General features: G+C 46.2%; 1 protein-coding gene across 5 annotated transcripts in view; it reads left to right on the forward strand.

The window, feature by feature from the left end:
- The window catches only part of LOC128887495 (zeta-sarcoglycan), a 137,713-nt gene that overhangs the window by 95,547 nt on the left and 14,497 nt on the right, over positions 1 to 27,669 (forward strand). For all 5 annotated transcript variants that reach the window (XM_054143470.1, XM_054143471.1, XM_054143472.1 and 2 more), the window contains one exon: positions 27,090 to 27,366. In XM_054143470.1, the coding sequence (XP_053999445.1) occupies positions 27,090 to 27,366 (277 nt within the window). The remainder of the gene's footprint in view (positions 1 to 27,089; positions 27,367 to 27,669) is intronic.

Consider the following 27,669-nt stretch of genomic DNA (forward strand, 5'->3'; position numbering starts at 1 on the left):
AGACCGCAGAGGATTGTTCGGTGACGTTAACGAAGGGTTACTATTTAATGTAACGGCCTACCCCGTTAAATTTCACAACCATTCGTTTCTGGACCAAAGCACGCTGCTGAAGTAGCGTGCATAACGTGGCTTCTGCGAACTTCAAGTAGATTTATGCCACCGCCAATGTATCTCAATTAATTTTACGTTACAAGTATCTGCCCCTGATATTGTTGTAGTTAGTTTGGAGCAGCTGGCTCGGGAAAAATTTCAATTAACGTTTGCTCGCAGCGTTAAACAAAATACGTTGCCGCGTAACCAGTCAATTACTGGTCCGACATCCAATTTAGACTTCGCCGAAAACCCAGAGACTAATTGCGTTAAAATCTCCTAGATGCTTCGCATAAAAATCTCATAGTGTTTGAGGACACTAGCAGAAATCTTGTAAGATTGCGACGGTCTTAAATCTTCGACAAACGGACTAAGCGTGGACGAGAGACCGCAGCGAATGAAGAACATTCTGTGAGTCGTGTTTCCATCACGTCCCCGATGTTTTACGTGGCGAACGACGTGACGACCGTCGATGATGCTTCGCGGTATTTTGTCTGGTGCATTTCGGTGCCGCGCTTTAGCAGGGAAATATTGATACGAAAAACCGGAAGAGCGAGGTCATAAGAAGAATTCAGCGGAGGAAACAGACGCGATGCGAAGGTCTGCACCAGCGGATGGACTCGGGTAGGCGCTTTGTGCGAAAATGAAAAAGTCACGAGGGCGGAAAGTAAGAACGTACTACACACGTAGGTACGCTTGGCTTGGAAATATCCTTTCTCCACTACAGATGCACGAAACGCGTTCGCGAGGAAGGCGACCCTTCCCAAGCTTGCGACTACCGTGGACGAGTTTCGTGTACCTGTAGCGGTGGAAGGATATTTCTGAGCCAAGCGTACGCATACACGCGCCAAAAGACAGAAGGAGAGAAATTCGTTGCCCTCGAGGCCGATAGAGTATGTACACCGTCGCTCAAAAGTTTGGACTCAATCGCTCCTTAAATAGAGATCGTTTCAATTCTCAGTTTTTCATGGAGATATACATTCGAGCTGTTTCGGTACTATTGTTTCCTTTTACGAATAACAACTCGATAAACGTATTTAGAATCGAGAATACTCGGGTAAATCGTGCTTTATGCTATGGAACTATGATCCATAAACTTTTGAGCGACAGTGTATGCATACATGCCGAGGAAATATGCGTTCCTAAATATTTCTCACAATCGCGAGAGAACCGGTTCCCTGTGGCGTGTGCTCGTTTCATTGATTCGCGTATATCACGGACAGCCTGGAACTCTGTCGAAAGCTTCGTTTTATTTCGCGATGATTATTGATGCACTTCTATGCAAATCGTACGCGGAATAACACGAACGCAAGAATCGAGAAGTTGAAGGGTCGCGCGACGCGACGCCGACGGTGCAAAATGTCGGCCGAAAAGTTTCTCATTCCACCTCGTGCATGGACGTTGAGAACTCGTCGGTTATTCAAGCGACATTTTACACGTGGCAACAGCCTTTGATAAGTCACAATATGCAATCGCTATTTGGGTATCCAGCGACAAACCGTTAAAGGGCTTCGCGAGTCTACGAATGTGCAATATTTCCCTACTTTCGCGTTACGCAGTATGCATTGCAACGTATACGGACGACTGCAGAAATAAATCGGAATTTCCATTTCACCGCGCCGTTTTTTCTTTCCATACGCAATGCATCTTTTTACACGAATAAATGTTGCTGGGGAGGAACGTATATTCATCCATCAACGAGTTCGTCCCCTAAAGAGACCTTTCGGTCAAATGAATTCCAACACTATGTTTCAGATAATAAATAATTTTGTTTGTCAGAAAACTGTACTCGCAGTTTTGTTCGTTCTTCGTTGACGGATTCGATTCCAGATTGTCTGAAACACGGTGCATCAGGTGTTTCCTTCTTTTGGTGTCTGAGTTGTGTCGATCCTGAAAACGGAAGCTACTCCTTCGTCGTTTCCTTCGCGACACAGGAGACGTGTTTGGCAGTGCGCTCCCGTTTGATCAACATCGATTCCTTTTTTTACCCATCCGCGAATAGGACGTACACAGGAAGCTTCTTTGCTCGCGTGCTTGTCATCCCCCTTCTTGTCTCGAACATCTCCAATTGCGTACCTCTCCTTGTCGCAGACGGTGTAGCGCTCGTCTAGAAATAAAAGAAGTCGCGAGACAAGAAAACCTCAATCAGCAAACACACTGTCGAGACGTCATGAATATCGGAAAATTGGAAATCGGTTAGCCCCTGGGATTTGGCGACAGCTCGCAGCCTACTTCTGCGTCTGCGGCGACGCTTTCTTTGGATATCGTCTCGAATCCCGGTAAAATCCTTGGTAGACGACCTGCGAGGAATCTGGAATTAACGTTCCGAGTCGTATCCACCTCTCGATCTCTTACCATCACCGAGAACTATCCTCCGTTAAGTCCCTCCGATATTTGCGTTCCTCGATTTTACCGTAATTGCACGAATTGCATCGGATGAAGAATCCAGCTTCCCACGTCTGGGGAGGGAGTTTCCCTAAACCGAGGAATCCCTTCCCAGAGTCTAGGTTATCGAGATGAAAATCTCTAACAAAAAACAGAGATGCACGCGCGGTACGATATCATTTCCTGAACTATACTTAATGCAAACAGAAGTCGAACGGTAGCGATCGTTATGTTCCGCGGTGTTGTCCATTTATCCGGCGAAAAATAGCAAATTTCGTTTCGAGGAAACTGTACCGCGAAAAGCACGAGTAAAATAAATGGCGTCGAATCGTGCCGCTGTGCCGCGCTAGCAGGAAACCGAGGAAGGAAGGCTGCACGCTCAGGATCATTGCTAGGAAGAGCAGCTTCCGTTAGATTTATTCCCCGTCTCTATTGAGACGCGATCGTTTATATTCTCGGAAATAGAAATCCAAGTTCGATCTGACGTCGAGTCGCGTCGCTCAAACGCTTGTTCGTCTTACGGCACGATCTACGGACAGGAAGAACCATGAAGACGGGCGTGTTCGTTTGCAATTCGTTGCAAATCCGTCACTTCGACTTACCGATTGTCTTCGTAAATGTCGTAAATACTTGATCAACTAGTGGACTATCGATTATCCGAACGAGTGACCAGGCCTTGACGTTTGAGGTCGAATGGTTGCCCACAGTAGAGAATAAGATGACTTAGACAAACTATACGTAAGTCAGAGTGAATACTCGGAGTTCTCCTCGAGCGAGGTTAATGTCTGAATACCGAGGAGACAACTCGGTGTTGCATAATGCCACGTGTTCGGGGAAAACGATCGCGAGGTCGATCTTTGGACGCAAGGAATCCCTTATTTCTTGAGCGGGCCGTGTACCTGCGAAGACGCATTTGCCACGCGGAAGGAAAAGGATGTATACAAACAGCAGTCATGGTCCACGAGACGAAAAGGCTCCCTCGAGGCTGCATTATCATCCTCTGGCATTAGGTGGCTTGTTCGAGGAGAATCCTTCGTATGTATAGCGTACACGTACTTGCATTCAGCCGTACATGGGTATACGACGTGCATTACGTGTGATTTCTATGGGAATGCGGCCAGCGGGGCCGGGTTTGCATCCGAAAGATAACCCTAGATGCCCCTTGTACGCCTCCCCCTGTTTTCTCTCTCGCGCTGTAGTTGTTCGTCTCTCCCTCTCTCTTCGACGCTGCATACACCCCCCGGCCTGCACGTAAACTCTCGCAATCCCAGCATTCCTCGTGTCAACGAACCAATCATTTTCCAGAGTAACTGTCACCGGGTACAGATTTCCTATGTGTCCCGGTTCAATCCACGTGAGACCGAACCAGATTTTACGCGACACGGTGCCATTATGATACCCTTTGCGGAAGGGTGACAATATCACAGAGACCAGCCAGTGGACATTCTCCGCTTTCTCTGTCGAGGTTGATTTTAGATTTGCCATTTCAGCGAGCTTATGTAGGTTTTCCTGACTGACGCCCAAGTTGAGAAAATTTAAGACGACAACCAAAGTCACTTAAGTCGTGAAATTTTTCGCGCGTGTACATTATTCGCCGGTGTCAAAGTCTCGCACGTTTATCGCTAACGAGTGAAACTATATTACTTCTATTTACAGAGGCTAGTGCGATCGAACTTCTAAACGTTTCGACGCCATTTTACGGCAGCGTTCGGTCGATACTCTGCATAGACGAATCGTGACAAGACGAAGCTTTGTTCCTATCCCAATTAAATCGCGTTTCCAAAGTACTCGTGTTGGCAACGAAGTAAGCGGAATTACACATAGCGGCGAATTACTTGCTAAACGTACATCGCCTGACAGCGACGATTCCACTTACGTTTCGCTTTCGTTTCCATTTCTTCGTGACGCCATTAACATTCTACGAACTTTCCAAATCAAACTCGAGAAAGCGTCGAAAGGGCACAATTATTCGAACGCTATCTTCGAAGTCGTTGGCTGCCTGTTGCCCGGAGTTCGTCTCCCGACTACTCGAAAGCAATTTTGGAACCGTCGAGATTCAAATGAACGAGCCAGTGCCCCAATTTATCGTTCAAGGCGCCAAAAAAGCTACGAACCGTCTATGAAACTGTGTCTAAGCTGTTAAACGTTAGGAACAATTGCTCTAAACTACTACTATCTAATAGATAGTTACTATCGTTGTTAGATACTCTTAAACAATTGTTTCTTTTTTTAATATATACTTATTAAATATTACCCTCATTGAACCATGTAACTTGACGTGGAATCGTCCGATTCGATTCTAACGAAATTCAAATTTAGATCAACGCATCCCCGTTATGCGAGATTCTTATCGATGTAATAAATAAATTAGCTGCGCGAAAGGTGTTCGTATCCGAAGAGAACGGTAAGTAGAATGATGAAACGTTTTCGTCAGAAGTGGAATTAAGTTCCCAAGTCGCAACGAGCAGCGTTCAAATGGACATCATCAACAACGGTGTTGATACCGGTGGTCTTAAGGTGGCCCCATAAACTCCAGACAATTGGCATTTAAGAGTTTATCGTTTCCGGGGCGGGAGAAGTGACGGCGTTACGGGGAAAATACCGCGACGGGAGAAACAAGAAACTAATGGTCGAAAAGCCTGAGAAAAGAGGGAACCGTATAAAACTCAAAGGTACGAGGATCGTCTAATGATGGAGAGCAACGGTATTCCCAGGTTCGTTTTCATCGAACGTACACCGTGGTTCGTACGTTTTCGCCAAATGTGCCACACGTACCCGCTCCTCTGCCATTAACATTTTTATGAGATCACGTAACACGTTGCCACCAGACTCTACGATTCCTTTCGTCGCGCGTCGAACGAAATTTGATAGGGAGAACACAGGTTGCAGGGAGAACACCCTAAATGCTTCTATCCAGATTCTTACAAAAATGTGAATACCAACGGGAATACATTTTTTCTTCGACCGACTCTTCGGCTAATCTTAAACTTAAGAGTTTTCGAAACCCCCCTGAAAACGGTAAATTCTAATATTTCATCGGTAGATTGTTCTTTACCAATAGCGAACGCGTAACGTATCGAAGTTTGCGAAGTTCCCAGCATTAAATGCGCGAAGTATCGCGAAAGAGGAAGTCCCGCGAACCGAGAGGAACCAAGGAACACAATGGGCTGTCTTCTAATTTCCGGCGAGCTACAAGAAACAAGAAAAAATTGAAATCTCGGTGGACGGCGTCCGACGTAGTCGATCGGGCTGCATTATTAAAGGGTCTCCGGAACGACGACGAGCAGGGTTTCAAACTGTAGTTTATTTAGTTGAGAAGTTCGTAGCGAGCGGAGCGACGCGAGACAGCAAGAGTCTAGGAAACAAGGGTGGAAGAAAAGAACAAGAAAGTGTGTGCGCGAGAGGGTGAATGTAAAAGAGTACGGGGTCATGTATCGCACGTGTGGCGCGAACCTGACGTATCAGCATACCGCGAACTTTATTTTTCCTTCTAGTTGAATCCACCGTGCAGAGACGGTATCGCCATCGGCGGCATCAGCCGATGCCAAACACGGCGCGCCGCGTCGTCGAGTTCGCGTCGTGTTGCCTTTCTTAACCTTCTGCAACGCGAAAGGAGACAGAGTCGAGGGGAAACCGTGATAGAGGAAGATACGTTCCGTGGGGAATACCAGCTTTACAGACGTATCTGCATCTGCGTTCACACGAAGATTCTAAAAGTTTCAGATAACGATGTTAGTCTGTCGCTTGTCACTCTTGGACGTCGCGTTGGGTTAGCAAACCACTCGCTAATGCGATGAAGGAACGAGGGAATCGTTACGTTCCTACTGGTCTCGACGAAGGATTCAATTTGCCTGGTTGGTACATTTTTATGCAGGAAGAAAAAAGACACAGTCTCGGATTAAGGGGAATATGGATACTACGAGCAAGTGGTATGGGTACGGCTGACTAACGTATGACCCAGGACGCCTCCACGGTATATTCTCCTTTCAACCTCGTGCACAGAACTACTTTCGGGATTAACCTTTTATCTAGTCACATAATATTTTAACGTTTTCACTGCAAAAGATTCGTAAATATATAATTTCTCATATTTGCCGATCTACCTTTTTCATGGGCATTGACACGTGACGCACGAATACACTTTGTAAATTTTGAAAAAAATAGTGAAATAATTGCAGAGGTAGTCTCCGTGTATATAACGATGGTTCAGTGAAATATGGGACTCGCGGACGTCAACGGCCGTCGAAAACAAAGAATTCGCTCTGATCAAAATAAAATCGAAAAGAGTAGCGGGTAGAGTCTCGTAATCCAAATTAGAGAACGTTTTCCGTGCTTTTTGCATTCCCCTGTCGACCTTTCAATTACCGGAAGCCACGTTTTATTTTTCCCGTGGCGCGACGCGCGGACCAGTAATTAGGTGGCGTATATAAATTCGTTAACTCTTTAAAAGGTTAATGGTCCTCGCGGCACGGCCAAAGAACGAGCTCCCACGGTTCCGTCTCGTTTCCCTCCCGAATTATTTAGGGTCCTTGAAGCAGGATTGAATGCGCCTGGGACAAGCAACGGTTACCAATAGACTCGGGCCGTTCCATATTTCCGTGGAACCATTCTCAGAGAATCGTAACCTCTTAATTAAGAGCCTTCAAGATTTACGGGTGCCAAATTTCGAACGGTCTAACGGAGAAGTTGGCGTCTGACCGTCAGGCGTGTTGAACGCATTTACTAACATAAAACGGAGTACCTTGGTACTTCACGTTTCTACAGTAGTAAAGCGAGTCTAGCGCAACTACGTTCGAATTTATCGTTGAATATTTGGTAGTTTGTATTTACCACGAAACATATTACCCTTACGTTACAATTACTCTTAAAAGTATTCGTAACTCGTTGAGGTTATAAATATTGATCCTGGGTAAGGTAGCAAAAATACATGATGAAAGTACGCGATTTAGGCATAAGAAGTTTCCCTTTAGCGGTACCCGCTCTAAAGTTTCAAAGCACGGAAAAACTGAAAAGCAAGACAGAGAAAGAGAGAGCGAGAGAGGATGGGTGGCCGGTAGGGAAGGAAATTAGGTAGAGAATTTACAAGGCACAGAGAACTTCTTTGGTGTTGGTTCCATGGGTTGTCCAGCATCGGCAATCCGCTTCCCTTTATCTGGAAAATCTACCCGACCCACCCCTTTAACCCATCCTCCTCGCATCGTTCACCTTTCTAGACGCGTTTTATTAAATAAATGCCTGAGCCTTCTCATCGGGGGTTCGTACGCGCTCATGCTTTACTAATAGAAAAGTGCTCTTTTACTCGGCGTTATCGCAAAGAGAAATCGCGATGAGCTCTTCCGCTTTGAGGTATCAGCACCGAAATCATTCGGTCGCTTTCTATCGAAACAGTTGGAAAAACAACGATCGCGATCAATTGCGCGCCCAGAAATTTAGCAAAAGGGAGTGCAAGTAAAAATGAACAGACGACGAATACGTCGCTATACTTTTCGATGCGCGTTTCCATGTAAAATTTATTTCCAAAGAACGAATATACGCTCGAAAAATTCAAGTGCCCGTCGAACAAGGACGAGAGCCATTTGAAATTATAGTAATATTCCAACTTAACGAATAGGTAATAATAGTAATACACGATATCGGAATATTTAATGTACATATCACCTTATCGTCGGATTCGTTGCGCATTAGTATTAGCGATCATATTGTTTGCAAACATCATATGTCCATTTTGCAAAATATCAACAATGCTCGACGGGCATCCCCCTCTAACAACAACGCGCATCGACCGTTCGCTTATTGAAATATCGTTGAAATATTTGCACCAGCGTATAAATCGCCGCGATCGCTGCTATAATCGCCGGAGAAATTGACCCGTTTTGCGAGCATGCCGATAATTGGTAAACACTGAAATTGAGCGAGCAGAAAAGCATCATTGCAACGAAACGTTGGGCGTTATGTGTTTCTATTTGCTCGAAACATATTTCAAGCGATATATCGAGAGCTTTCCGCCAAATCTTAATCTACTTGGATTTGGATCGCTGATTTCTATGTTCTCGTGGTAGAACAGGAAATCTCTCACCGATAAAAGAAACGACGCATAACGATGTTTCCTCGACGCGACGCCTCCGAAGCGGACGCCAAGATTGTCGAAATAGACATCAGAGTAAAAAAAAAAAAGAGACGCAATTGGTTAATCGACCGATAAGTTTTGCGGGGTCAATAAAAGATTTACAAGGCGAAAGAAGTTAACCGAAGACAGGAAACGGAAAAAAGGATCGTCGCGAGCGGCGGGACAGGAAAAGGGGTCGTTCCCCGTGAACATCGAACCGACTGCTCGTGACTCGCTTTTATCCGCGAACGAACAACGACAGCCGGCGGGGGTCGCGTTCCTCTCCCATGAAAAGACGATGCGGGGTGGACGTAACTGGAATTTGTCCGTTTCATTTACCACGAGATATTTTCGGTGAGCCGTGGGACGGAAAAGAGCCTCGGTCGTACGAACGAAAGTTATATTGCGTTTATTGCTAAAATGAACTTCCACGAGTACTTCCATTCACACCGGTCGTCGTCTCTCACTCCGGTTGCAGCCCGGTCGACGGACTTTCGTCAGAGCCGAAACGTTTCTGGCGTCGTCGATACGAGACAACGAACTTCTCTCTTGACGGTACTATCCTGCCCATCCAGCCTCGCCCACCACCCCATCCTGGATACCGTATGGCCATTGTCGAGATTTTCATTGTGCGCCGCAGTGGCGAAGAAGGGGGGCAGACTGTCCGGTAGTTTCTAACGAATTGGTCGACCGGACACTGTCCTTCGCCCGGAGCAACCTGCTGGGAACCCGTCTAAATAGGAGCCTTCCTGCGGGTTCCGGACGTACTCCGCTATTCTCCCGTTTTTTCCCTGGTTTCTCTTCTTTCTTTCCTCTGTCTCGATGGCGACCAGCCTGGCCGGGAAGTCACGAGACGGTTGGCTTCCCGAGCCTGTCGCTCCAGAAAACAGTTCGGAGAGGCGAGACCGTGCGCGTTGTTGCGGCTGGTAATTAACTGTTCTCGAGAGACTGTTCGTCGTTCGTGAAAAACGTCCTCTGAGATTTCGCGGAGCTGACATCGACGCTTGTCATTTGAATCTCAGACCCTCGTAGCCCTCGATGCTTCCACAGGATATCCGTGTCCCGTAATTTCACTCGGGGGCGCACTAATTTTTCAAACAATTTCTACCTCGTCTATCGATCTCTTATTCTTCTCGTCCGATCGTATTTTTCTAAAAAGTTTTAAACGATAACGGCTGGGAAGTTTGAAATCCGCGAATTCGGTCGTTCCCCCGCCCGCCCCCCCCCCCCCCAAAAAAAAAGAAATTCTTAAAAATTCGGCAAAGTCTAGAGTACCGAATCAGAATGCTCCTCCAAGAGTCCCTAACTTTTCAACAATCGGGTATTTCTTTCATAGAAAACTTTAACGATGTCGAAGCCCCGTAAGCACCGGCTTCCGGCCGATAACAGATTTAATGGGTTCGACTATGTCGATTTAACAGCAACGAGCCGCGGTGTACACGCGTCACTTAGTCGCTTGCCGGTAGCTTCGTCGGCTAGGAGGGAGAGTAAGGGGCAGCAAAGGTGCTTTAGAAAGTTTCCAAAGGCGGGAATATTAGTTCGTCGGGCGAGAAGAGACGAAGCTGCCGGCGGATGGGTGAGGATCGAAGGCACTGGACGAGGGCGAAAATTGAAACGTCGTATAGCGGCTCTTCCGGGCTTTCCTCTCGCGTCGGTTAGAAAGATCCACGAAGTGAAAGGAGGCACGCTTTGTATCCTCTCTCTTCTCTCCTTACCCCTACCTCGTAGTTTCTTTCCATCCTGGCATCGGGAAAAAAGGACGAGTATTTTGTTGCCGGGAGTAGTTTTAGCCCTATCACGAACCGCCACTCTTCTTTTCCCTGGCTGTCAAGGGCTCTACTTGCGCGCGATATCGGCAGATCTCCCGGATTCTTAGCCGTGATCTGGAAAGCGAGCAACCGATCGAAACCTCTACGAAATTTCGAGAAATACTCGATGGAAATGTAAAAAATGATAAGGTTTCGGAAGTATTATTTTTGTAAAAAGACGCGGTACGTTTCTACACCGAAGACATTCGTCGCGTCTTTATACGTTCTGCCGTTTACAGGCAACAGATGTTTCAAATACGTACTCGACTCGAGAGGAAGGAATTTTTCGATGACCCAAATGTCTCGATCGATACACGTAGCTTTGGAAAACGAAACATCCGAGTTGGAGTTATAAATCTTTCATCGCCGAAGATGAATCGCATCGCAAGATAGAAATCTCAGACCCTATCGTGTTTTGTCATCCTCGTCCTTACACGGTAGGTCACCTTTTGTATGCGTTCGAATCGATTGCGCACGAGTGAGTCGGCATGAGTTACTCTCGACTGGGAGCGCACGGGATGACTTGGCATCGCGCCGCTGCGTCGAATAGTTCTAATTATTCGGATCGTTCGAGAAGATGGAGAGGTGTCGATGGCTGAATCACAGAAAAATTCTGGAGGTTAGTCGAGTTAGTTCTCGCGGGTTGGGAAAACCAAGAGAGATTTAATCGCGATAAGCGACAAAATAATCGCGGTAACCAGAGTCCTTTAAGTAACAAAGTTTAGGCGCGACATACGTTAGCCATTGGATGTCTCGAAACTCTCACCGAGGTGTATTCCATAGGGTTCCTCGAGACGTTGTCTCGACGATAATAGAATCATCTTGTACAAGCTGCAGAGGTCTACCAGGGTAAAGAATGAACGTAGGAGGTTGACGGAGGGCGAACAACAAAGAAGCGAACGACAAAACGAGCGGCAGAAGAGGCAAGATAAAGTAAAGAGGCAACAGGATGGCGTCGGTGACAAACAAAGTTTAGGTCGAATCCCGCTTGGAACCGAACCCACGCTCATCTCGGCGAGTTAACCCGCCTTGTCGGTTAAATGCTTCCTCCCTCGCATCTTCCCTTTCTTCGTCTTTGCCCCGACAGCGAGGCAATATCATTTTCCTCGAAGCATTCCGCACCATCGTCAATTTACGAGGGATCGTACACAACGTATGCCTTCCCTACCTTTTTTCTCTTCGTTTGCGTTCCTTTTCGTGGCGGTGACAGCAGCTGCACTCTCTTGATTAAAGAGACGGGAAAATTGGCCTCGAAAGACACAAGGAATCGCTTTAATTCGTGCCAGATATCTGAAAGCCACTTATGAATTTGATAAACGTTCTCTCGTAATTTATCCACGATTGCGATATTCTTGGAAGCAGAGGAAAGCTTTCGAAACGAAAAGAAAGATTCGAAGGCAGGTTCCCAACGCGACAACCGATGTCGCGCTCCCAACGAAATTGCAACCGCAGGTCCAACCGCGGTCCGGATCGGTAAACCTTTCCAAGTCCTCGTTAATTTTGGTCGATTACTTTTCCACCGTTATATATCCGTCGCCGAAGACGTACGTTCCACCCGCTGGCGCAAGGAAATGCGGCAAAAAGTGAAGAGAAACCACGCGATGGAAGGTATGGAACAATTCTCGGCGGTCGTCGCGCTGGTTGGCTGGTTGGCAAGCGATGCGGTTGAATAATGTATCGTTTTAAAGGATCTCGCGAGGAGCGTTTAGCGCGCTCGAAATACAGCAAGCCGTTCCCTCGTCGGCGTGTGGAATTCGCGCGGACGAGAATCATCGCGCCTGTGAAATTTAAAAATTCAAAGTTAGACGCCGATCGACCCGGTTCGGCTAGACTCCGTCGCTCCCGCTGGCTCTCTCCGCGCCGATAAAATTTCTCGTGGTACCGGGCGAAATTTCCGTCCATAATTAAATTCTGTCCGAGACGAGTTAACTTTCTCGTCGAATAATTCGCATTCTGAGGTGCCGGGCGAGTGTTAACGGCGTTTGTTCGTCGTCAAAAAACTGATCGCGACTGCGCCTGTGCGAAGATAAGACCGATGGATCCACGATTAGAGAATTGTTATAAGCGCGACGGGCTCGGCCCGTATAATCCGTAAGCGGGACGGGCCGAAAGACTCGATTAAGGGAAATCGGGCAAACTCCGCGTCACGTACGAAAAGCTGCCGCCGCGGAGACAGAGTCTACCGGGACGAAGTCCATCCCAGAGACGAGAGAATCGTCGCCGTTACGAGCGAACCGGCACGACCTTATCTCCAGCGTAGATACGTGCCTGTCGGATTAACGCATTACGGAAGTTCCGCGAGAGCTCGACCCACTCGAGCTGTAAGCTGGGACCGGGACCACCGACCGGCACACGCTCGGCCTGAGGTTATACCCGCCAAGGGATCCAACGCCCACCCGAATCGCAGCACGGCCCGCCGAGACGACGTTCGCGCGTACGCGAGCCGAATCTCGAGATTCCGGACGAGGTCCTCGGTAGCTGGGAATCGTCGGGCGCCACTTACCCACCTGCTTTAACTGCCTTACCGCCGACGATCGTAATTCGAGCCACGCCAGCCATCGCGCTGGATTCAAACTAATCCACCACGCGAAGATTCGAAGGATCGCGCTGCCTTACAAGCTCGCGAGTTTGGCATTTACGGCAGCCATCGCTCACGCGGCTCCGCAACGAAACCGTATACCAAAGGGAAACCACACCGGTGAACCATGCGAGCAGCAAACTGGTGAAATATTTTATTATCGATAGTATACACCCCGATAAAGCGAGATTCGTCGTTAATCAGTGGTATTAGGTATGCTATTGTAACGCTCAAAGGAAGTCGATTTACGCGATCGGGTAACGCCCAGGATAGAGTCCTCTCAAAAGTGTCCTCGTTGCGTTCCCGAAGAAGGCACAATCGAGGCCAACTCTGTTCGAGTCTGCGAAATGTCGTGGCCACCATTGTCTACAGCAACTCGACCACCCTCGTACTCGACTACCCATTGTCGTAAACTTCAATTTCTTACAGGAATTTCTGCTCGTTCCCTTTCTTGTATACCTTTGCTTCTTGCGTTTGAGACCATTCTCGGGCACACTCTTCCATCAAAAGAGATTTTTGCGCGGTTGCGGAAACGGGTCCGCGAGGCGATGTCGGACGAAGATAGCGCACAGTTGGAAAGCAGCCGTATGGGATGACGAGTCAGGGTGCTCGAGTTTGGATCTTAACTCCAAACTAATCTGCCGTTTGAAGGTTCAATGCATGAAGACGGCAACGAACGACCCTGTCGGGATACTCTCGAGGCTAGCGGTTTGCGGCGCAGAGAGATAATGACCCCTGAGCTAAGACGAGCCGAGTTAGGACCGAACGCGTAGTTTTCCTCAAAGTCACTACGAATTCCCACTATCATGCATTTTGCGAAGGAACGATCTTTTCGGGCGGATACACTCGGCTCGCGACAAAGGAAGTTTCCCTTCGAAAAAAGAAAACGTCCTCGACCGAAAAGTCCATCAGCTTCTGAGAAGCAACGCATCTTTGCTTCCGAACAACTCAAAAACCTCCGAACAAATTTTAATAGGTTTCTCTCGTTGCTATTGATATCGCTTACCAGGAAACGGAGGGGAATAGATGAACTCAAAGGGGAGCCTGAAGTTGAAGCTTCATTACCTTCATGGAAGACCGCCTCTGGATTATATCAGTGAAAGCATACTATGTACTTGCTAACAACCGACAGATATCGAAAATTGCCGTAGGGTCATACGTCGAAGAAAAGAATGAAAGGAAGCCTGGAACAGGGAATACGAGCGGAGTAGCTGAAAAGGAAACGGTTCAAAGCCGGAAGAAGAGAAGAGGCTCCGTAATCATAAAATCCAACTGTTATTTGTTCGTTTGTTCGGCTTGTAAGCCTCACGGGTAACTGGATAATATAAGCTTGCGAGACACACAGAGGAGGTGCAGTTTGACTTTGGCGGCGGTATGCCCGCGCAAATGTGTATCTAAGTGTGCGTATATACGTAGCGGCTGAGAGACAGGGAAACCCAGAAGAGGAGGGCACGAGTCGGGGGCTAGACTAATGTTTGAGTTCCGTCTCGGATGTCGCTTTGCACGGTCCTCTGTCTCTCCTGTCTTTCTATCTCTCCGCCCTCTGTTTCCTGCTGTTCGTACAGCTCGTGTTATGGACCCGTCTGACCGACTTGACTTCTGACCTTGCCATGGAAAATCTTCGACCTGGTCGCTCGAAATTTGGCCGTAGGCAAATTCTTATCGAGCTGTTTCTTTTTTTTTTATGTTCGTTTGTATTAATCATATGGCTTTAAAACGGCTCTAGCATCGATCGAGCATGTCAAGATCAACGGAATGCTTTTCTCATTGATCATCTCAAACCCGAACGCGTCTTTTGGATAGCGTTGCGCGGGAGAGGTTTACGGGGGCGTAGATGTAGAAAAGAGGATCTTCCAGACACTCGGACGATCCATACCCGTTCTACTTTTATCGAATAACCGATAGTGTTTGGAATACAATAGAGAACTCTGCGTGATACCTTCGAATACCATTTTACGGGGAACAAGATTGACAAGACTGTATGCCACCGTTGTCGAAGAAGACTAGTTTTCCAGGAATTGAAAGCTTTGCATCGGGCGAGACTTCTTGCTGTCGATCAGTTTAAAATTCAAACTCGACGTGATCGAGAATGATGGTTTTAAACAATTCGGAACTCTAATCTTATTCGTGTACTAGTACTTCAGGGACACTTGCAGTTCCCAACTAGTTCTCTAAATGGATACTTTGCTGAATCGCGTTAACTCATAAAGCTCGTAGATATTGCCAAATCCAACTTGTTTTCTCAATGGCAAGGAAAAGCTTTGCCGAACGTGAAATCGATCGGATCGTTTAGCTGCGACGAAGACCGACTCACTCGGAACCGGTAATTACTAGAATTAACGTTCCCAGACAATTTTCGTCGAGTTTATTGACTTACCGTTAGCTCAATCCGGACAGTTGCACGAATTGAAAGTGGCGGTATAGCAGTTTGAAATTCGACTTGGTTTCAACTGTGCCACGTAATGCCATACAGCGGTGTAGCTGTTCCAGGAGGTAGAGCCAGAAGTGGGCTAGTCGACCGAGACGCGTCGAGTTAGCAGACAGCTGACCCCAACTCACGGTACGGAATCACGTTACCCGTCGACCAGCAACGCGTTAGCGCTCGAGAATTGTACTCGCATTGTGCATCAGCCGCTGCCACGCCAACTGGACGACAATCCGTTTAGTCTAATTCCATCGGATGCGAGAGTAAACTCCCGCCAAATTAATCAAATGCTGTCCCGGTTCGCTGTTGCGTTGTCTCGAAGACTTACGCCCTCCCGGTAAACTTTTCATCCGAACAACCCCGAACTTTTCCTCAGTCCGTTGCTACTTTCGAAGTCTTTTCTTCCGCTGAAATTATAATTACAATTGCTCGAGTTAATTTGCCCGAGAGAGATGGGGGCGCGAGGCGTCTCTCGAAATTTGTAATTATAATTGCACCCGTGGGAAATACGTCGTCTCGGTTCTTTTAGCAGACCACTCTAAATCTTCGCTGGTTAAAGACCTAGAAATGTTCCCATGCTTGCCTTCTTCTACCCATTGCCGTCCTGTTTTTATTCGTGGTTAATTGAATGATGTCGAGAAATACGTATGAGAAATATATTGCTTTTCCTCCTATGTCGAGTACCTACCGTTGACGAATTATACGGAGAAGCGAACCAAGGTTTCTTCGAGATAAATTAATCCAATGCAACAAAGAATCCAAACAGAAATTTAAGTTCAAAGACTTACGCACGAAGACGTTAAGAGAACTGCGTCGCGCTGGTATGCAAAAGCAAATTGGAAAACATTTCGTCAACATTCTCTCGTGACGTGGATATAAGATTCTCCCAATGGCGCCTTAAACAAGTCATGAAATCCAGACGAAATGTTTGTCCGTTCAACAACGAACTTCTGTCCCGTCGAAACGTAAGGCCGATAAACTTGACCGCTGTCCCTTCGCTCAACTATTAAAGGATCGAAGCCGAAGCTGAAGCGGAAGCCACGCAGGGCGAGCATTTAATATTTCCTTTACGAGCGGACACGATTCCATTAGCAAAGTTTCGGCAACCGGTGCCAACAGCCAAGAGGGACCGACCTGTTCGTTACGCTCGCTGTTTTATTCATTCGATTAGTTTCACCGACGAGTAGAAGCACGACGTGGGATTTTCCGTGTGTCGGTTGTTCCCGCGTGTGTGAAACCGTAAGCAACGCCGTTTTCGAAGCGATCGTCGATTCTACTGCAACTAGGACACTGCTAAATATGACGAACGATTAAGGATTTAAAAACATTTGCGTGCTTGCATTTATTCGTATTAATATCTTCATTTATTCATTTATTCCGAGTAACTTTAATCCGATATCGGAACACTGTATACTTTGAAAAGTTACCGGAACTTGCGACGAAAAGCTCCCGTTGTCGGAGAGGAAAGATGGAACGAAAGGTGTCGTCCGAGCATCTCGATTTTCCCGAGACACGAATTCTTCCTGGACATTTAACTCTCCGAAGGATCCCGGTGGCGATCGATCGTTCAATCGGTCAGGATTTAACGCGTAAAGTTGGTCGCGACGCGGTGCACGGGTCATGAGAATAGAAGGGGTTGAACGCGGGAAGGGATGGCGCGAGAAAGGGGAGCAGAGGGGCAGGTGAATCGGAACATAAAATATTGCTAACCGCCTCGCGACCGAATTTAATTCCCCGGGCTGAACTCGGGGAGAACGTCGAGCGGCAGAGGGATTGCCGCGGGGGTTCGTAGAGGATGGAGGGTGGTCGGTGGTGCTGCCCTCGTCGAGATAAATCTTCCTGTCGATGGCTCACCACCGCTCGGATTAGAGTCTACATTTGCACCTACTCTGGCCCGCTAGCGCTCCCTTTTCCTCCCCTTTCTCGACCCTGCCGACACGGCCACCCGTTGGCTCACACCACTTCGTTCGGCAAAAGGACCGTCTCATAAATTCGCTGTGGCTCGTTATAAATTCAACCCTCGTCGGACACGAGCAGCCAACTGACTACCGGCGCGCGGAGACGAGAACGACGCGTCGACGACTGCGACGCTAAATCTGCGTAGCGAGATGATCGGATACCTGTACGTTGCGCTGGTGATGGTGCCAGGGTAAAGAGCAGAGATAAAGGTACCAGGTCGGTCAGCGAGGGATGGAAGCGCCGATAAATGCGTTACCACCGAAGCTGGGTGCAATGAACGGTAGGAGCGACGAAGGTGAAGTGCCAAAGAATTATTCGAGGAAGAATCGAACCTTCAACCGTTCTAAATTATTTTGTAATGGTCCTTTTTAGCTGCTAAAATAGGGAGTCGTGCATAGAAGATAATACGTTCAAAATGAAAGTAACTTGGTGCGCGCTATCGTTTCGTCTAGGAGTGTACGTTGGTCGTATATATGCAAAACGCCCTAGGGGAAAATATAATATCAATGCTTCGTCAATAGTAGTCCTGCTCTCGAGTATTTGAAAGATGCGAGTCAAACTTTACTTGTGAAATCGTTTCAGAATCCTTTTCGAGCTTCTCAAATGCTTGAAAGTAGGTTACGGTGGAGGCTGTGATAAATTTGAGAGAATACTCTGTTCAATCCGAACAAGAGAGACGACAGATTCGAGAATCGATTAAATTCTAGATTTTATTGCAAGTCTGAGTGATATCGGACGAGTAATACTTTCCAGATAATAGATCGTAGGAATTGTTCTAAATAAGTGTCGAATAAAACAAAACGTGAAATGGACATGTATGAAACTACTAAATATATTAAACAAAAAATTATTCAAAAGACCCATTATTTCACGCCGCTGACTGGACCTACCCCCTGAAGAGCGCAAAGCTTTCATAAATACGAATTTCGAGCTGTTTTCGAAATACGCGCTGGGAAATACGCGCGACGTCGACAATCGAGTGCGTGAAAATTTCATAAACACAAACTTGGCGCTGTTTTTATTGCGCTTGACTGAAAAACGGTAACCAGGAAACGGATGAATTCGTTTATGCGGACAGTCAGGACATTCCGTTGTCAGAAAATTTCGCGGCTTTCTAGCGCTCTTGCCGCGTCACTGCTCGAAAAAGTGTCATTTTACTCGCGGTACAACCGTATAACACGCGTGCTGGCGAAGTCACCGAAGGAGCTGTAGTGATCGATGTCGAGTCTACGACGTGATCGATGGAACCGTCATTTTCATTCGCACGTGAACCTTGCGACCCCGTTCACCGATGGCAGTTAGTGGCAGGTCACGTTGAATCATGGAAAATTCTGCGAGCATCGATGTTGGAAAAATCATCGATCCGTTCTACTTCGCCTCTCTTCCAACGTGTAACTTAGTGCCAACAAGGATACTAATGTTATCTGAAAAATATTCACGTACCAAAAACACGGAATACGCTAAATTGAAAAAAAAAAAGAGAGAGAAGCAGATCGTTCGACAACAAAAGTATCGTTGCGTTCGGCATCAGCGCTGGGCGTCATTTGCACGTTAATTGAAATTTTAAGGGCGTTGTACCGGTGACACGTAACTTATCTGCAAACTCGCTTTAACTAGCTACCGCACGAGCTCACCATACGGCCGCTGTCGTGATATCATACCGATGCCTTCCTACGATTCTAGTTACATTACGCGGGGAACTTAGAATGGTGCGGTAAAGTATATCGTTATTACGTGTACGTTCTGTATACGCGGCAGAGTGATTCAAAAGCGGCCTCGTAAAATTTTACACTTATTGTATTCTGTGTTCTACATCTTTAAACTAAGAAAGTAGCTCTAATAGACACGGGTGCGCGGATCGTTTATTCTCGATTGTATCGTTACGTTGTCTGTACCTTTTTCTGAAACATTCGTACAGTGATAATAATTCCTAGCGTAACTTGTAACTGCTGTGTCTCGTTTTCGTTCTGTGTGACGGGAAGACTCGTACAAATTTTGTGACACAACTTTTCAAACATCTCGTATAAATTCTATACGCGTGGGAACTTTGAGTGCGTGTACGTGCAGCGCATAAAGTGCGTTCGAGGTATTTCAGACAGCATTTACGGTTCCGATAAGGATGACACCAATCGCGGCGTATAATCCTTGAAAATCTATTTCATTTTCGTTATTTCGGCGGCTTTTCTTTTGTAATTTCGACTTCAGTTTTGCCCGAACTTTCTCGCGAACTCTCTCCGTTCCCAAAGCACTCGTATCCAAAATACAGATGTGCTAGGGGTTCGAATGGCGTGGGAGTCGTGCGAGGCAAGGTAGTCGCAAGATAACGACTTGTACTTCATACGAAGTGTATATCGAACAAGTTGGAGGTTGGAGTTGCGGGTTTGCGGTCTCGGATGGAAAATGCCAAGCTCCGACCGCCCGATGGGAAATGTCAACGAGACCAAAGGCAAAAGTCAGGTGTCTCGTAACGGAGGTGTCACCTTTCGTTTGTCGAATGCTAGGAACACGCAGGGTACACTGTGGTATTTCAAGAGAGTCCCAGTTTAGGGGGAGGCTTCTCCTCGCGACTTAAAAATTATTGCTTCGTCTGACGGATACTTGTGGGACGTGAAATCCTTGGAAAGGCTTTTGAACTTACTATTCTTGGTACATCCGAGCTAGGCCAAAGATTGAAATTACCCTTCGTCGTTGATTCGCGCGAAACGTTTCATGGAAATTGATTCCCTTCCAGACGTTCCATTAATAATTAAGATTGGTTTAAAAGTATTCGATGGTGTCGATGGAGGAAAATCACCGGTGAGAATTTATACGTAGCTATTCTTACCGGATATATCACGAAAGCTCGTTCGTAACACAGATAACGCCAAAACCAATCGAACAGGCTGGGAAGTTTATTTTCATTTTCTTTTTATTTCACGGCTCTGGTAAGTGGAAACGAGGGTTTCGTTGGGGCAGGTTACGGTCAAAGTCGAAATATCGCGTTTGGTGGGAAAAGGCGGCCGGGGATAAGAACAAAATAGGGGAAACCGCGAGGGAAAGAGTAAAGAAGAGAGAAAAGGATCGTCCCTAATCCGTGAGATCGAGCCGGTAACGCGATCAAAGCGGCTCCCTTCCGGTCTCTAAACCGATTTCCTTGGATTCGTAGAAACGTACCACGTGGGTCGATGGATTTTCCTCTCTCACCCCGAAACTTCCTCTTCCTCGAGCGTTTCCACCCGGCAACCTTCCCTTCCTCCCTTACTACGGCTTGATATCAATTACTTCACTATCTTCCCGCTCGTGATATATGTAACAGAATAAAGATAACAATGTTTTAAATTTCAACCGTGGCAATGAACGTTTCTATAAATCTGATCGAACTATCTCGTTTCGTAGCATTTATCGATAATTGTTTCGAGTCGTTGTTTAATCGACAATTTACGCTCGAGTCGTTAATTCTTAATCGAACGACGCTCTATGAATATTCGCGTACTCAAAATGTTTGCCAGTCGAGTGATCCCTTCGGAAAGCAAGTCTGTCGCGATGTGTTGAACGTCGTACGTCGTTACAGAATTATCGGAAGACATTGTCACGCGATAAGCTGATCATTGTCATTTTTGTTAAAGGGCACGTTATTTGATCTATCGATAACTGTAAAATATAACTCGACGCTAATACTAGGAGCTTACATTAATCGTTAATCGCGAAACTGTTGATTCATGTTTTCAAGAAGATTTTATACATAGGAATGACTTCAGACACCGCCCTTGCTCTTCGTAATCATATTTTCGATATCTCATCTGCTTTCCACTGACCGTCGTTATATTTGTTTTTAATTTAAAAAAGCAAGCTTACGAGGTAGATTTCCTTGGAGATTCGTACCTCGACCAAAGGGGACCGTTCGATGTTCGGCAACAATCGAAGAAAAGAAAAGCATTAAATTAGCGAAGGATCGCGAGAATTGTTTCCGTTTCGCTGTTTCGCAACGCCGAATTGCTAATCAACTGCACCGGAAACATCGATTTCATAAATCTTGAAATAGTATAGCTTTTGAAAGAATAATCATCGTTTATCTAGCTGCTCGCTCGTGTTCCCTTTATTTTTAACGCTGTCGATCGATTTCAAATTGGGAAACTTTTCTGTCCGTCCATTCATCTGTTCGTCAAGCGAAATTACACGCGCACCGTAACATCCGACCATACTTTTGTTTACGGTCGCCTGGATCTTTGAACCGGAGAAAAAAAAAAGCTAGTCCTCGGTCGTTAGATCCAACGGTGCGGAATAATTTGAAAACGTCGGAACTGAGATTCTGGTAAGCAGCCAAAGTGAAACCGTAATGGAGCCCGTAGACGTTTGATATTCTTCGGTTCGCTGTCGTTTAAAGTGCCTCGGGGCAACTCGCAAACACGGTTTCCCGTATCAACTGACTTTGTTTTTGTAGCAAAATTGATTTATATAATCCTACAAAAAACGAACAAACTTACGGTGCAAAACGGGGAACGTTAATCGCGATCGAACACCGTTATTAATATCGATGAGGTAAACAAAACGACGGTAAATAATTTTATCGCATCGCTCTCATAAGCTATTGCCTTGACGATATTATAATTTTCATTATCTCGTGTGCTTTGAAAAAGGATTCAAGGGTCGATTATTAAACCGTGTCGCGTGTTATTTGGCGTATCGGCGGACGGTTAGCAAATAGAACGTTCAACCCTCGTAATCGACGTTTATTTCAAGCTTGTCGAAGACACAGTATCGCGTTGCCGATCGATCACCGGAGACTATCGCGGGAAAACAGTGGAATGCCGATGACGATGATTGATATTAATGACGCGACTCTGCGCGCGACCGAATCGAGAGAGAGGAACCGCTTTTGTAGTTCGTGTATATGCGGGCGTTAATAATCGACGCGGCTGCCCTTTTAATTTACTTCGTCGGCCGTTTCATCAACGAACCGACGATACGTCCGAGTGATCGGCCTGTAAAAGCTTATCTGGCCGTTAAACGTGATCATCTAGCGCACGGCCCGCATCGAATTCGTTAACGTGCACGCGAATAGGATCGGAGACAGAAACGGAGATCACGATAAAGTGTCTATTCTTGCGCCCGATGACGACGCGACCCTAATGGATAGGCCGCGTGGGATGTAAATCATGCGTGGGCCGATTCCCGTTTTGCGAAATCGTTCCAAGCCGACGCGTCGCGTCGCGGTGGGACGCCCGCGCGTATTTCACGTAGGCTTTCGTCGTACGCAGTCGATACGTCACGAATCGACGATATCTAGCGTTGAATTTTTCTGCTGTTAGAACTCTGTTTATCCAAGACACCGGCACGATTTGACAAACATAAATATCAACGTTTGCTCGAACATTATTACGGTTTGTTCAATAAACAATTGTCGATCAAATTCGAAAAATCATTACTTTGCAACTGGAAATGTTTTTATCATAGCGTTCACGAATCAAAAGCATAACATCCCCGAATCAGAACATGAAGAGATTCGATGTTTCTCAAGGGTCTCGGAATGCCCCTTAAGGGCAGCTATCGGCCGTGCGATTCAATCATGAGATCAAACATCTACTCGCAGTCGCTACAATCCGGAAGCCATGACGCGTCTCGTATGCGCTATTACTTTGATAATATGTTTCCCTTTAGAAACTTGTTTCCTCAGCTTCTCGTTTATTATTTTTACGTACTAGAGACGATCAAACGGTGCGCGAGTAAATTATTCGACAAATTATTTCAACAAAAATGAAGAGGAGAATTCATCGTAAATAAGATCTTCGCAATCATTCGAGAACGATAATCTACGTTTGGATGGATGCAAGCGGCATCGTCGAATATCATTTGACGCAAGTTTATTTCAATGAAGCACCCGATGCGGTAAAATTGAAAAGGGCGGAGAGCGTAATTTCCGTGGCAAACTAGACGAAGACGGCGCGCTGCGAGCGCCTCGTACTGTAAACCTCTGGTATTTTTCATGGAAATTGCCGAGCAATTTCCGCGCTGTCCTGCCGGAGGAAGAATAGCTGGAAAGAAAGAAAGCGAGAGAAAAAGGGGAGGGCAGAGAGGCGGAGAAGTAAAAAGGGCTCGTGGCTCCGTCGAGTACTTCTCAATGCTATGACGAACGAGTCTATTAGCGGCAATTCGAGTTAAACTATGTTTGGCTTGCGGCAATGGCGCACCCACCGCGAGCATAGGCCAACCGAAGAGTCGACACCCACACCAACGACTTCAGACCTTCATCGACGTTGCCCACGGACTCCCTAACCAACTTTCCAAATCACCCCCTTTGCGCCATTTCGTCCTCGCAGAAGCGCCGCAGACCTGCGGTCTTCGACTAACCGCCCAATAAGCCCCCGGCTTTCCGACAATAAGGAGGCAAGGAAAATAATTAACCTGCATGTTCGAGTCACCGTCTATGTACGTTGTTTCGCTGGATCGCGCTTCTTGATTAACGCGGCGGACGACCCTAGACTCACGATTGCGAAACGAGCCGTGATTTTCTTGAAATATACAATTTCCTATTAGAGTTGAAGATATAAGGAGCATACTTTCCGTACGAAATTTCTGTCAGGGATCCTCGAAAGCTTGTTACAGTCTTTGCGCCTCTTACCGTTATATGTTGCGGAAGCAATTGAGCAAATAACACGGATGTCGGTTGCAGAGGAAAAATACTCGCGATGGATCTGGATGCGGGTCAAACGAGTAAGCGATGCGGTTAATTGATTCCCCGGTGAATCTCGTTTGTACGCTGAATATCCCGTATAAAGTCCGTTTTAATGTAATCACTCCATCTTCCCAAATCGAGCGATGATATTATTGTAAATACTAACTACGGAAACTGAACGCGTTATTCACAAAATAAATTTTAATTATTTTGGACGTTACACTTTAAACCGAGAAACATAGATAATACTGGTGGTTACACCGAGTCGTCTATAATTCGAAGATATTTCACAGAATTTCTTCGGGATGGTCCGCGACAATGACTGCTCCCAACTAGTTCCAAGTCTTCGCGGTGCCCGAAATTCTCTTAGAGCATCGTAACTCTCCCATTCAAGCCATACCGAGCGTTCAAAGGAATCCTGTCGATCGTAAGCGGCCAAATACAGACCGCCTCCATTGTTCTACTCCGGCTTCGCGCAGTTTCCGAGTAGATTGACCTTTCGGATTGAGTCAAGTAGACTTTCGAATTTTTGCTCATCAATGAACAGGAATTATTCTTCCATGCCTATGTCGAACTTTGAATTTCGCATCATTCTCGAGGGTTCGCGCTAAGCCTTTCAACATCTTTCTCTCTGTGATGTGTACCTTGAGCGAAAGGCATTTCTAAAGGACGTAATCCATCGCTAAACTTCTTTGCACGGTATCTTGGATGTATACGTTTTGCGACCAACCCGCTTTCAGGTTTCTCTGCGAAATTGCAGTAGAGCTCGATTTCCTTCGGTACTTTAAGACTACGCTGTGTGCTTAAATTTTCATGGTTTTGAGAGTGTGTTCAGTGTCGCTGAATGAAATGATACGAGTGGACACCGTAATGGGTAATTTCTCTTAATATGAAACATGAGAATTTCGTTACCATAGATTGTTGCCTTTCCACACGATTTTGTGATACACCTTTTACTCCAGTCCGCGTAAACAAACTTTTCCGGTGTTACTTCTAAGTGCAAAACTCAATGTTGCCGTTTGTTTTTGTTTTAGTTCTTATGCGTAACGACACCCCAGCCACTTTTTAACGCTTAAAGTTCTCGTATCTGTTTGCGCCGCGTTTCTCGTTTTCAATATATACGATTCCACGATGCTTCCAAAATCAACACGGAGCTCGTTTAGTTCGTTTTAAACAAAACGCTAATACATCATGAGATTTACAACGCGATGAGCGAAGGCGGAGAAGCGAAAGAAGGGAAAAAAGCATGTGACACGGTCGTACGTAGATACAGTGATAATTTCGCGACTTGTAATGCTCTTTGGGCTCGGAACTGTGAAATTATGATGGTCGTGCTAACTTCGCGTTACGTCAAAAGTTCCAGCAACCGTTTACCATACATACGTCTGACGGTATTTATGAGGTACGAAATATTTCCGTGCTATAATTGCCTCTTGAGGCCGAATTCATGCCATTCGCGTTCTGTTTTCTCTCCCTTTTGCCTGTCTGTCACGCGTCCTACGTATTTAACGCGTTCAACGCGTTCAATCTAATCCCATATATTCGCAGACGTATTATACAACGAATACACACAAGGGATCATATGCTAATTCAAAATGTGGAATATCGCTCGCGAAAATCTTGCAATGTGCACAACTTGAACGTAAGTGAATTTGCAAAATTAATTATAAAAATTATGTATATAACGTATCCTTTGTATACGTTAATTAATGTTATTGCTACCAGTGGACCCAATTAAGTTCAGAGGAGTTTCACAACGTAATAATTTACTGCTGGAATACTCGTCGGTTTAGATGCAACGCAACGTATAAAATAATTACTTCTTAACTCTTGCATACTTTTCTGTAATTTCCTCGAGCTTTGCTAGAATAATACCGATAAAAATACCCTGTTATAGCTTGCGCAAAATATGCAGAATATTAGCACAACGTTTGTGGATTGTTCGCTAAGAAATTTCAGTATTCTCGATAATTAGAACATCGAGCATTTTGTTACCTACATCCTTCTCGCGTTATTTGCCGTCGCGATACGGCAAAAATTAATATCGAAAATTGCGTCAGAATCTGAAAAAGCTCCGAAGATTGAAAACCTTCGCTAAATACAATCTTCGATGAGACGTGCAGCTGCGGCAGCGTACCTATAACCGCTGACATACTTCTCTCCCTCGTCAACCCTTCTTTTCCACTCGTCCTCTGTGGCTGTTGCTGAAAATCGTGCTCTTCCTAATCCTGGAAAGCAAGGTAGCGGGTTCTTCTCTCGCGGGGGCTTATCTTCGGAGCTTTTAATTTCGAGCGACCGAGCTCTTTATGTCCGCGAGAGGTATAATTATCCGCAAGAAGGCAGAGGGGTAGCATTGAATAATTTAGCTCCCGCTCATCTCTCTCTCTACCTTCCTCGTTCACAGTTGCCTCGCATATCGCGGTGTTTCGTTCTCGCTCATTGCGGCGGTTTGGTCAAAATGAAAATAAAAGAGCGTCAGTGCATTCCGGAAGAGGTATGAGGAGATAGTAAAGCACAAGGAAGCGTGAGTAAACGACGATTCGGATCCGAGTCCCTAGCGAGAGATTAGGGTGCACACTTACGCCTGGTATTTTGCGGACAGATTTACATAAGTTCCCTCATTTCTTTCCGTCCCTTTATCCCACCGTCTCCCATTTAATCGTTTCTCCGCCCCATGTCCCCTTTACCGTTCGTCCATTTTTCATGCGTGCGCGCGACCGCTAATTATCTGCCATTTGATAATCCTCCGGTTCACCCTAACTTTCCCTCGCGGAGTTTTATTATTCTCTGTTTGCCCTGCTAATTCTGGCTTCACCTCTTCTTTCCACGGTATGCTATCGAGGTTTTTACCGGGTACCAAAACGATCTTTCGCCTCGTTCCCGAGATCTGATAACATTCTTATGTTCATAAGTACGTGTATTTAGTTCTAATATTATTATCGCAAGGTTGAATCAGGAAATTCGTGAATTTGGTTATCTCCTTTCTAAATACTCGACGGAAGGAGCAATCGGAGATATATTCAGCAGCTGTATTAAAGACCAACCGAGTGAGAGACGTATGTCAAGTTGCTCGTTCGCGATTACAGGATGTCCAGGGGTCAAGGAGGCTGGTCCGACGAGCCGTGCACATCGACCGGTGGTCGAAGCGTCATACGACAGTCGGCCGGACCATCGTCGAGGACAACACCTCCCGTCATCGAGGACCGCACATCCGGCAGCGCGTCCTGTAAAGGAGGATTCAGGTTAGGCGTCTACGGCTGGAGGGAAAGGTGTTTATACTCTCTAGTGCTGACTCTCATGGTCATAGTGATCCTGAATCTGGCACTCACGGTGTGGCTGCTCAAAGTCATAGGATTCAGTTCCGTAAGTTCTTAAATTACTGCTACGTTTAGAGTTAAGGGATCTTTTCTACGGTGTACTAAAAAAAAATGTTTTTTTTTTTTTCGTATAACCGTATTCGTGTAAGTAGTCGTTACGTATAAATCGATACACCGATTACTTGTTCGAAAACCAACCGCATCCAGCGCGCAAGTTCATGGACCAAAGCCCACCGCGCAGAAATTAAAATTCGTTCCCTCTCACTCCGAACGGAAAATTAATATCCACGACATCCTTCTGCCAGGGAAGTAACGAAGCGGCCTTTTTCCGGCCCGAAATTATTTCCGG

The sequence above is a fragment of the Hylaeus anthracinus genome, unplaced genomic scaffold, assembly GCF_026225885.1.
Source record: "Hylaeus anthracinus isolate JK02 unplaced genomic scaffold, UHH_iyHylAnth1.0_haploid 11989, whole genome shotgun sequence".
NCBI lineage: Eukaryota > Metazoa > Arthropoda > Insecta > Hymenoptera > Colletidae > Hylaeus > Hylaeus anthracinus.